This window comes from Malurus melanocephalus, unplaced genomic scaffold, assembly GCF_030028575.1.
Source record: "Malurus melanocephalus ecotype Western Australia unplaced genomic scaffold, MMel_1.1 scaffold_140, whole genome shotgun sequence".
Taxonomy (NCBI): Eukaryota; Metazoa; Chordata; class Aves; order Passeriformes; family Maluridae; genus Malurus; species Malurus melanocephalus.
In genome coordinates this window covers 636,290-649,087 of record NW_026623372.1, presented here as the reverse complement: position 1 = coordinate 649,087, position 12,798 = coordinate 636,290, and the positions used below count along the sequence as shown (strand labels likewise).

The window sequence follows — 12,798 nt, the reverse complement described above, 5'->3', positions numbered from 1 at the left end:
CCAGGAATGCAACACTTAAAGGAGTAACTAAAATGGAAAACTATTCACTTTACTGCCATTCCTGAATAAATTAYATGTATATTAGAAAGGGATAGGCAAATAAATATTGGGAGGGAGGTGAAGGGTGGGATTTGTTTAAAAAAAAMATCAACAGACAAAATCAATACTGACACTGCCTAATGTGTCACCTTGATACACAGACTTAGTCTGGCATACTAGACTCGCTGAATTATCTTCTACTTTCACTTTCTTGAAGCATAAGATGTCATAAATTAAAGCATCTTATGCACCAGGAAAACTGCACGAGTTAAAACATTCTTGGGATTTACACGGTAATTCTTACAATTCCAAAAGTAATATSTTCTCACAAGAGAATAATGTGGAAACACATGAAAGAGCATTTTACCTTCTAAGGACCAAGGGATATTTCTACCTGAAGGTCAGAGATCTTCAGTAGCACTGCTGTGCCCAGMAACACAGACAAAAGCTCAGCCTGGTAAAGACACTGCCCTCAGGAGAAGAAACCATTCTCTTCTGACAGTATCTGTACTCCACAGCTCTCACCAACACACCACACTCCTTAACTGTTACACAAAAACATCACCAGCAACACCAAACCATTGCAACCTGGTTCTACAGATGGTCCTACTAAATGAATAACAGTCCTTGTTATCAGTTTCTGGCTTAGGCCTGTTTGGTCCAGAGAGAGTACGTAAAGCTTTGGACTTGAACAGCTCCTTCAACTGAGAGCTCTCTCCAATGGCCCTGTGCATGGCTGGAACAGGAGGGATTTGCCAGGTTGTTACCAAGAGGAACCCAGTGGGCTTCAAAAGGGAACCTGCACTGTGCCTAATCATGAGCCATCTAACTGGTACAAGTGTATTCAAAATACCTCAGCACACAAGAGCCCAAGAAAGGAAAAAGGGTACAAGTGATCAGATGGAGAGCAAGGACAGGGATGTTTAAGCTGCAGGATGGAGCCAGTGCACRCAGGTGAGAGATACCAGCCAACACTGGCCAGAGGCAGGGAATTGGAGGAAAGCACCACTACATGCTAAGGAGAAAGGCTAGGGAAAAYGAGATTTGGCTTTTGCCTTATATTTAGTGCTCAGGCAAAAGTTGTAAAAATAAGTAAAGCATGTGGCAGGCCTAAAATAGTGGAAACTAAGTATGATCTCCAATCATGATAGTATTCAGAGTCCAAGCACCTTTTAACCATTCTTTTAAATCCTGTCCAAAATAGACAAGAAAATTGTCTGCCCTGCTACTCAATTTGTATTTTTTTCCTTGGGTGGTCAAAGAAATAAAGTCACAGATTCAGCTTGTCACTAAATGATTAAAAAAATAATCAACTATCTCGATCAGTATTAACAGCTAATTGCAATGCTTGCTTTCACTCTCCCACAGCTGGAAGGAAACTTAGCCCATGGCAATATGAAAACAGGGACAAAGGCTACATGAAAAAGAACCTGCTTCACCTTCCTGAAACCTCAATATCTGAAAGTTAAGGACAGAGTAAATCGGCTTCAGTGCACAATGAAAGAGTGGTTACACAGGCATTTAATGAAGCTAATTGCTCTTACTTATCGTGAGACTCATCTGAAACAAATCATTTATGATCTTCTGAAATAGAGCACTGTGACAGAAACTATTTCATTGTGAATGCTGCTGTGGGCACTAATAACCATTTGTTACAAGGGGCTGTATACAGTTGTGACTGGCATTGTTTTGTTTCACCACATAATAAAAGAAGTTGTGCATGACTGCTTTATTCAATTATGCATGAATCACAAACCTGTCATACCTCTTGCAGGCCACTGGGATTCCTGTAGACATACTTATATATAAATATTTTTAGCTCAACAGAATTAATTTCTTTCAGCTTCCTCTACTTTATTCTTCTGTACTTAAGTTACCRTGTCTGAGGAATTAGAGCTCACAACAAGCAGGATGCCTATGCAGTCAATAACGCCCTCTATGTTAATGTTTGTCAAGACCACACAGTCATTGTGCAACTCACAATTTTGAGTGTATTCAAGTTTTATGAGCTGTAGAAAAACATTAATAAAAAGTAGTGAAGATTTGGTATTTCAACTTCCTCCCCATTTCTAAGGAGTAAAGCCAAGGCCTTGTTCAGTCCCTGTTAAAAATTGTTTGTATTCCCTAAACAATGCTCCAAGTAATTTTAAAGCATTCTTCCAGAAAAACACCTCCAATGTACTGCTACATCACATCATTCTTTCCTCTTCAGCATAAACCCAACAACAGACTTCACAACACTGACAACTTCATCTCGCTATGTCCCCTCATCTTAGCTTCTTTAGAGCCCTAATAAATTAACTTGTCCTTTCATTACAACAGAAGAAATTTGGTCAGGAGACTTTCTAACCAAAACCCCAGATTTAAATAGGCACACTGTCCTCAAGACCATCATTGTAAGTCCTCCACACCAGTGCTCAAGGGACACACTGCAGATAATAGACTCCTCATCAAGAGATAAGGAAATCTCATTTAGATGCAGAAGTGAAATGGTAAGGTTTTAAACCTGGCCTCTAATAGAAAATAACCCCCTCTAACACACTGCTTAAATTAGTTTCATAACATGCTTCCCAAGAAAATAAAAACCATCTTCCCTTGAGTAGAGAAAACTTACTAATATCACCATCTGCACACAAAATTTGGTGGCTTCACCTACCAAATAAGCAGGTCCTTTTTAACCAAACCTAACACAACCAMCTAAATCCTCTCCTCTGAGCAATTATGAGACCTATCAACCTTAAGCAAAAGGAGCTCAATTGAGCAGTCTTTCAGACTCCAAGTTACAACTTAAAAGAAAAGAGCATTATTYCAATGTGATTTCATTTTTAACTGCCTGGCAGTAAAGCATTACAAGAAATAGTGATTTTTTAATAACTGCTAATAAATTACAGTTCTGAAAATATAATATATAGACTATCAGGTATGCTAAACCTGTTACTTCCCTCACCAGCTCAGGCCCATTTTTTATTTTGAGATTACACAGAGCCAAACACACAGAAACAAACCACGACGAGACACATAGATGAGATGAGCCTTGTAAACTTACCCCTCCTGACAACTTAATCACCCTGACTTTGCTGCCGACATGGRGCCCATCACTACCACTGTTTGTCCGCTGCATGACAGTCCTTTTCACCCCTGGCTTCTGCTCCTGGGGCCTCGCCGSGACGGAGGCCACTCGAGCCGCCTGTGGCGTGGGCAGCGCCGCCGCAGCCGGTTTGGTCTGTAACGCTTTCTGGGGCGTCTGAGGCTGATTCGGAGGGACTGTTCTAGTTTGCCTCAGTTGCTTCACTGGTTTCATCTGCTGTCCTTGGTACTGCCCATCCCCTGCACCCTGGGGGAAATCTGTGGGTTTGGGATGGATGTTTGGAACTACAGCGTCTTGCTTTCTAACAAGGAGTCTGTTTTTCACGTTGTGCCTGGTCTGCAAGCCGGAGTGGGGGATGTAAGGGCTGCCGTTGGTGGGGAACTCAGAGGAGTCCTCCTCATGCTGCATGTAGGACTGCTGGGAACAAGGCTGCTGCTGCTGCTGCTGCTGGGCAAGTCTCTCCAGCAACTCTCTCTTCCTGGCCCCAGCCTGCTGCTGCCGTCTCAGCTCCTTCTGCTTCAGGATCTCCTCTCTCAGGCGCTTCTGCTCTTCTATCTTCAAACGATACAACCGAGTTTCTTCATCTTCGTCTGGATACTACAAAGGAAAACACAAATGAATTTATAAAATTCTAAACAGATGCCCAGCCTGGTCAAAACAATATGAAATTGTTTCAGAGGTTGAAAARCTGTAACTCTGAAGAGCTTTTTAAATTTTCCCTGGTACGAAAGCAAGGCTATTAGTGGAGTGTATCTGCTGCTAAGGTTTATTTGCTATTCATTACAGACAAACAGCTCAAATCTGGTTTAGGACTTAGATATACTACTTCCTAAACAGAAAAGATGTAATACCACTTGAGAAATCTGATCAGAATACTAAAAAAATAATAAAGAAAGTTTTACAAATTGGAACTAAATTAAAAGTTTCCAAAACCAATTAAACTATTAATATAAYTCAAGATATCAAAATATGTTTCAAATAGAAGGTAACAATACAGAGGCGACCCACTGTCACACAGGTTTTATCTTGCTCTTTTCTGACAAAGTAACAAAAGGTAGGGTGGTAAATGACCTGAAAGGCCCTGATTAGAACTATTGATTTTTCTCACAGAATTTTCAGCCTGATCTCAAACTCATTTGTCACACAATAATTGGTTATAATGAACAGCACAAGTCAATCTCTCTGACCTTGAACTCATGCACTCTCTTCAGAATCAAAATGTTGCCAAATGCAGCGTTGGAATATTAATGGTATATAGAGAATGCCTTTAATATTCCAGCCCTGGGCCCCTCTGAAAGCACTACACACCATCAAATAACCTTTCTAAAGATTCTTCAACTCTGGCAGAACAGGTTCTTATGAAAAGCTGTATAAAAATGGACAAAAGTCAAGGAAATGCAAATTCGCATCATCCTGGAAAAGACATCAAATGGCTCGTGCAATAAATTAACATGCTTTTTGAAATTAGGAAGCATCCTTTTTTACTGTATTATTTCTCTCTTTTCAACTATTTCAAATATTAAGTTCAACTTATAGGGAATGCTTACTGATGGTAATRAGCACAACATTCTACTCAAGATGTTTTAACTGACCCTAACAACAGCCTCTCCAAGTAATGATACTTTGCACACTGGTAAACTAATGGATAAAGATGTTTAAATATTTCTCAAAAATGGGAATCTGTGAAGAACCTTTATGTATCTTGCAGCAACTCAGTGCAAACAGTTGTCAATACAACTGTCATTTTTCGAATGCATGTGACCATATGTTCAAAAATGTGACTTGGGTTGTTTGATTTTTTTTTAATATTCAACTGCTTTTAATCCTAGTGCACCCTAGAATCCTCCCCAAAACAAGGAAAAAAAAAACCAGCAGAACAGATTCAGCCAGCATGTTGGTTCTGACTCTGCTGGATGTGTAAGTCCAGCAGAGTCAGATTTATACTCACAGCACCAAGAAGCACAAATTCTGAATGCTTGCTTCCTTCAGCTCTAGCTGCTTCTTCCCTGAGCAGGTATTGACAGGGATTATTTTCACAGTTACTAAGAACCAGCTCATTGTCTCAAATCAGAAGTCTAATCAGAAGCCTCTAATTAGTAGTCTAATTAGAAGCCTAAACAATGGCTAAATAAGACTCTAAAAAATCCAGATTTTAAAAATTTGTGCTTATTTTTAAAATATAAGCTGTAGTTCAAGGATGAGGTCTAACACAGTCCTTTGCATGAGAATGCTACATCTACCAAGAAACTCTTACTTTCATCTATACTTTGAGGAATATAATGGTGGTGATTAATGATCACTGTGACAATTAAATTGCAGATCTATGTTGATAGATATACAGAAACACTTCTACGGGAGGATATCCAAATATTTAATCTTATGTTGACAACTGGAGATGCTGAATTGTTGCGAAAAATAGAATACGACCCTTATGAAATACAATGAAACATTAAGACCCTTAAGAATAGTTTCCAAAATATGAGAAAACAGGGAAAACAGGTAAGCTTCAGCTAGGAGRAGAATGTGCTGTTATGCAGACCCTGATGCAATTAATAAAATTTACAGTCATTTTCAGAAATAATAAACATAGGTTACTACAACTGTCCAGAGAGAAAACTTGTTTCACTTAACAATTAGTTTATTCACCTGCTTTGGTTTAGATCATAATATKTTACAATTTATCTAAACAAGCCTGATGGATGCCACAAGCGAGTATCAAGTTTACTTTTGGAGGTAGCCCTGAATTTTTTTTTCCCTTATGTTCAGGTGGAACRTTGCAGCACAAGTCTGCAGGAGACYACCAGTTGTACCAGTGCCCTTTATTATCAGTGATTTGCTTGCTCATTTTATCACCTAACAAGTTATGAAGACCTTGGGAGATGTAGATCACGATGCTGTAAGCTCAGAACACCAACTCAAAGGTTACACACAGCAGCACAGTACCTTGCAGCATGCTTAAATAAGCCAGCAGACAAGGATGAACATCCCAAGGGACTCTGGCTAATATATCCCTGCAACAGCTCTTGGACAGATACAATGATTCCAACTATGCCAGCATCAAACACAGAAAGACTGACAAACTCCATTACCAAGAGATACTCAGAAGAATGCTTAGTAGAATATTCAGGCAACTTGATCTCAAATACAATCCAAAACCCTTACTTTCTGGAACTTAAATCAGGAAATTAGCAATAACCCTAAGAAGTCAATCCCTTTTTAAAGGGTAAGCTTGAAAATCAAGGGCCACGAGCCCTGAGGTTATATGACAACTGCAGATTGGTCTGTTAACAGGCTAGAGGTAGACCTAAATCCTCCACAAGCAGGTTACTACTACTGCCGAATTCTCAATAAAATACCCTTGCAGGTGGAGGAAGACCAGACAATATAAAGGCCCTGTGATGATTAACAAAATATCTGCATTAGAAGTCAAATTTAACTAAAATTAGCTGTACAATGACCCAACAGTACAGACTGAGGACAGAAAACTCCTTACCAGGATGAAAACAGGGGCAGTTAAATCCCCTTCTCCTCAGCTTTAAAGGCGCATTATATACACCTAGAGAGTGGGGGTATATACGTGATGTATAGTACATATAAATGACCTATAGTATGTAGTAAGGACATTCAGCATATGGAACAAGCAAGACAGGGTCAAGAAGAACACAGGGCACAACGCCTATTGCTAATGATTTTCATCCCATTAGTTTAATAAGCCCAATATAGATTTCTCCAACAAACATCAGGACTGCCAATTTAAAAAAACAGAAAGGCAAGGCAAGCATTTTGCCTACAGAATTGACTGAGATAAAGTACACATCCTTCAAAATTCAAACCATTATAATTTTCACAACCAGTGTCTGGAAGTAATGCTATCTGTATTTGAAAAAGCAGAAAAAGATAAAGGAGCCTTTTCCCCAGATAACCTATTAATGCTTCACATTTTGTATAGAAAACTGCACAACACGAAGCAATGGTATATTGTGCCTGGTTCTCCTTTTACAGGAGGCTACAGAGTACAAAAGGCCAAAGATGCACTTGGTTTTGTGGAGGTGGCTTCTTTCTCCCAGGTTTGGAGTTTGTTTTCTTTTTTTTTTTTTTTTTTTTTTTAAGTGAAAATTCTCATCCATCTTTGAACACAATGTATTTCTCTGAGGTTTCAAGGAAGTCTGAGCCTTAGCTATACGTTTTTCTTCTGCCTTAAGGACTAAGGCACCTTTGATGGAAAGTGCCAAAAGAAAATTATACAGACTGCTTTTCTGAATCCAGTTGAAGAGCAGAAGCAAGAGAAGYAGCAGTCCTACATCCCTCTTCTGGGGAACCTAGAATGGCACTGTTGATTTAGGAAAAGACAGCAAAGACACACTCTAAAATAAGGGATTAAACTTCCTATTAAAATTTAGGTCCTAGCAGTAGTCTGATTTTCATATAGGGAATTAAAAAAACAAACAAACCCACACATTTTCAGATGCCTGCAGGATTAATTGCCAATTAACAGAACTAAATGCTGAGTCATAAGAACCAGACATAATGTTCTGGTTGGTTCCCAAGGGACAAAAAAGGAATCATGCAACCAGACTCACGTCTCTCAGCAAAATGGGTACAAGAACGGAGTAATCAAAATGGCTTGGTCTGYGGCATAAACATAAATCTAGCAGATTTATCATAAAACATAAATTCAGCAGATTTGTCTTTTTTTTTTTTTTAAGCTGTTGCATCAAAAACATAAGAGGCTAGAATGATTTGTCCAAAAATTCATGCCAGGTCTTTGCAAAAAGTAGAGTGAGATCCAAATTGTATCATTTGGCTGCTTGTGCTCAAACACACAAAATATTTTAATTAAAGGGTACCTACATATTGCACATTTCTCATTGCTGATAACATCAGCTCCTGAACCCAAGGAAGGTTTGAGACATCCTATAAAGCATGGCTGCTGTACATCTTGGACAAATATGGAGAAATCCAAGAACAAGGTTACAAGTTACTCCAAGAAGCACACCACCCTCCTGCCAACTTCCAACTGGAAACGAAAATGGTGATAAGACTCTTCTAAGCACAAGACAGGAGTCACTACAGAAGTTTGGAAAACAAGTGATTTAAACTGGAGAAAATTCAACTTTAGACATTTTTAACGTTTTAGGTACTTCATTTCCACAAAGTTGAAAATATTCATATACACTTGATCTAGTAATTTAATGCAGCAACTCTTTTACATATTGCAAGTCTTGTTAAAGACAGCAACATAAAATCCAATAATTTAATTTCACTATTTACTGGATTTGGAAGAATGGAATATTGAAGATTTTCTTTCAGTACATCAAAGACATTAACCCCAATGTAAGTACTAAGACCAGTACACTGCTTATGCAGTGCTCTACTAACTTCCCTCCCATTGTTAGCTCCAATATCCATTTCTCCTAAAGACACATCACCTTTCTCCCTCTTCTTCAAACTCAAAAATTCTTAATACTGCTTTAATTCCTATTATCCTAAACTGACTCCAACAGGAGCAGTATTAGGCCCACCTCATCCAGAGTTTCCTATTTCACTGACAAAATGATGTTTTGGACAGAGGATACAAATTTAAATTCTGGGGAGTAAGAGCTATTCTGAGCAGGCACTTAAGGTGAGTATTTTGYAGTCTCACAGGAACACAAGCATTCCATTAGTATATAGTTTTTAATCTTCTAGTCACTCACRCTGCAAACCTTTCAAATATCTATATTTAGTGTGAGCAAAACCTCTAACAGACAATATTGCTATTTTTTGGTGCTTCCCGAATGATAGGCTACTCATAAATACAGCCACTGACTCTTTAGGAAGAAAGATGCAAAGAAAAGTCTTAATTTTCCAGTTGAAGACACTCACAAAATAACCTGCCCAATTCAGTTATGTGCCATACAGCTCGAAAAGGTGACAGAACTTAACTCTTTCTCATCATCATCGAAAGCAAAAGAACAGGATGAAGTCAGCTAATTACAGGAAAAAACATGCAAAGAAGACTGCACACATTACAATCTGCCTAAGAAGAGACAGGCAGTAACCTGTATTACAACAGTGAACAATATGATTAAATGCTTGTAAACGAACATTCTCAGTGTAGCAATCCCATCTGTGGGAGTGACAAAAAACAGCAACAGTGAACAAGACACTGCAGTGGTACAGCAGAAATGGGAAAACCACTAACTACCCTGTTTGCAGCACAAGGCTTTGTTCCAGGTCTACTCCAGAACGAGAAGGTTTTGTGTGTGGATACATTTACACTCTCCAATACTTGAAAAATGTATCTACAAAGTGACTCCTAGGAAACATTTTTTTTCATGACAACTCTTTTTTTTTCAATCCTGCTTTGCAAAAATTGTATTAATATGTATTAAATTGTTTTCAATTACATTTTTGACAGAAAAACAAAAAGAAAGCTTTATTTGTAATATACCAATAATTCACAAAAGTAAGATTAATTAGTTTGATAACTACAAGTTGAAATATATTTAAATCGCAAAATGGAGAGCACAAGATGACTGCTTTGGAGTTTGYTGGTTTTCTTAAATTAACTTAATTAAGAGAAATTAAGAATTATTAATCTCTTTTTCTAAATACTGCTAAAGATATTTCAGAACAAATGTATTAATTTTTACATGCCTACACTATGGAATAACTTCAAGATGTTTTAGATGGGGAGGCCTGTGGCTGATTTTTCAAGACTTACCTGAGTAATGCCCTGAAAGGCAGAGGATTTTCTATGAGGCACTGCATTTTCTGACTGAGATTATTCTGAGACTGAATCAAGGGGAAAGAGATTAAATAATTTCACCCAAATAGGCGAAAATTAAGCTAAAAGAAAAAAGGATTTTTTTTTCCATTTCCATTGGAAAGCAAGTGCACAGGAGGTCAAACACTGATAACATTGGGTTTTTTCTGTGCCTCATTTGTGGAAATTAGTTATGACCACCCCTAATTCAAGAATAAGATTAAAAGCTAATCATGAGCAGCTTCAAAGGAAGACAGCATTATCACAATTAAAGCTTTCAACAGTTGTTGAAGAAAACCTGGTCCTTGAGACAAGATTCATGGTTAGCTGCAACTATAAAGATTTACAGCTCCTCACAGAATAACCTGACAAAGCACACAGGGTGCATTTAGCCATCACGCTCAGGATTAAGAGCACCATCAGTCCAATCCTTCCCWCTCTCTCCAACTAACAGAGCTCTCAGAGAGTCTCCTCTAGCTTGCAGGAGATCTCTGCAGGGAAATGGTCATGTGTTCACACAGCACAATCCAGTGGAGCTGAAAACACTGGCATCTTATTTTTCAGTTGTGCAGAGTACTACCAGAGCCAACAGCATCACTTTCTCTAAAATGGGAAACTTAAAAGCATTTTTCTCTATTTTCCCTCATACAAAAAAGGTTTCATAAAAGAGAGATTCTCTTTTTCAAGAGCAAGAAACTCCATGAACAACACAGCTACGATCTCCTGCATGAATGCTCCAGGCCCTAGTAGAGACTGAACAGCCTAAAGGAAGACAGCACAAACCATACAGTATCATACAAAGTGACAGAGAAGATGCTTCGAAGAATATGATCACCTGAAATAAAATAAATTATAATTCCCTAAGATAAAAATAGGCAAAATGAATATTTCAGAGGCTTGTACCACTGATCATCTTTACTCAAATTCTGCTTTTCCCTAGCAGAAATGACTCTCCCTCCTGTAAAACAGATTCACCACARCCTTGTCAACTTTCCAGACCTTTCATATCACTGGAGACCGTTTCTGCTATTGCAATAAAAAAGAGCAATTCAGAAGGGAGGCCTCTAGTGGCACCAAAAAATATTTGGTGGATAATACATTAAGCATCCTTTCAGTTCATAAATCAGACTAGCAAAGTTTTTAAAAGGTGGGAGCTTTGTTTCTTCTTGTTTGGTCTTTTGTTTAAGAACAACCAAAAAAAAATCCCTTACCTCTGGTTCAGATTTTCCCTCTGACTTTGCCTGGCCCACTGGTGTGATTGGTTTAGTTTTCATCTCAGGCCTTCCCTGGGAGTTCCCACCACCAGTGACAGACTTGGTGGCAGACATGGTGCTGGTGATGGGTTTGACCTGAGCAGCTGGGGTGGAGTTTCGCCTGTTGTTGCTCATCTCCATGGCGTGGGATGGGGCTATCGGCAACTCGCGCAAGTTGCTGTTCCTGGGAGCTGTTGATTGGAGCTGCTGATTGGAACGCTTGACAATATTCTGTGATGGGGTATTCTGAAAAGAAGAAAGGAAAAAAAACTGCTGACTTCCACCACAAACCTGAAGGCTGAAGTGGCTTTGGCTGCATGTTTTCCTGATTTAGTTAAGTTTGGGAAAACAAGCTTTGTGAAGAGGAACAGTATTTTTCAYGTCAGAAAAAAAATACAGAAATGAGAACATTTTAATAAACTTTTCTTCTAATTAAAAGCAAAACTTAATCTCACTTAAGTTTAACACCATTCTCAGAACTTGCCTTYACTGTGTGATTTACTTTCCCAATCAAAGAATTATGCTAAACTATAGTTACATTGTCTTGAGCACTGCTACAGCTGTTGTGCTACCCAGAGTACCAAGCTGCAAAATACACTGCATGTGAGGAAACTCAGTACAGGAGAGGCACTATCTGAACCAGATAACTGATTAGCAGTGGTACAGAGAGGCCTTCAAATTGAAAGTGTCAACAAACTGCGTTCCCACACAATCACACGCTACCTGCAGTTATATCATAACCCTTTCCTTGCTAGTTCTTGGGCAACTGCAACATCTCCTATTGGACCCAAATCAAAAAGAACACTGATGACCAAAGAAAAGAACGATACACGTGATATTTTCCAACATAGATTATAACATGATCAAGGCAAAAAATGAGMAAGAAATAGTGAAAGTAGGGGAAAGAGCAGGAAGGGAATAAATAGGACCGAAAAACCGTGCTGGTGTGTTTTGAAACCTGTGCTTATGTGCCTGCTTCTCATGCAGGACACTGATGTATGTGGTACTTACATGCCTTGGCTTCATAGGACCCTGTCGTGCCTGACACTGCATCCTGTTGTTATTTGGCTGCTGCTGCGTGGCTTGCATGTGAGGCCTGAACTGTGGCTGGTTCATAGGCATCAAGGGCTGTGGAGGCCCTTGGAGATGGTGATGGTGTTGCTGCTGCTGTTGCTGGTGATGGTGCTGCTGTTGCTGCTGGTGATGATGCTGCTGAGGCTGAGGTTGTGGCTGAGGCTGTAATGGAGGATGCATGGGACCCTTCACATGAAGAAAAAATTGTTTTAGTTTCAAGGTAATGAACTCCTGAAAAGTAGCTCCAGCCTCCTGAGTCCTTAGAACTGTAAGCAGCTATGAATTAGATGAAACCAAAATCATACATAATAAAAAGCAGACTAACAGAAGCCGTGTAAGGTCGTTCTACACTTAAAGCTATACAAGACAACAGCTGAAGTAAAAAAAAAAAAATTGAAGAGTTCCTGTCCTCTACACCGTTTACTAAAGACGTTTATCTTGGCCCTCTGCACATCCCCCGGAGCGCTGCCCGGCTTCCAGCTGCTCCGCGCCCGGGCGGAGGCCACTGCCGGCAGAGGGCACTGCCGCCCCGCGCTGCCTCGGGATACGGGCCCGAGAGAGAGCGGGATACCCGGGCCGGACACCGGGATACGGGC

The 12,798-nt window shown here is 39.4% G+C and overlaps 1 protein-coding gene across 5 annotated transcripts in view; it reads right to left on the bottom strand.

Annotated features, from left to right (window-relative positions):
- Positions 1-12,798, bottom strand: part of RBM33 (RNA binding motif protein 33) — a 98,115-nt gene that overhangs the window by 26,850 nt on the left and 58,467 nt on the right. For all 5 annotated transcript variants that reach the window (XM_057371069.1, XM_057371068.1, XM_057371071.1 and 2 more), the window contains exons 13-15: positions 12,140-12,388; positions 11,087-11,374; positions 3,086-3,724 (exon numbers count right to left, since the gene is read on the bottom strand). In XM_057371069.1, coding sequence (XP_057227052.1) covers positions 3,086-3,724; positions 11,087-11,374; positions 12,140-12,388 — 1,176 coding nt within the window. The remainder of the gene's footprint in view (positions 1-3,085; positions 3,725-11,086; positions 11,375-12,139; positions 12,389-12,798) is intronic.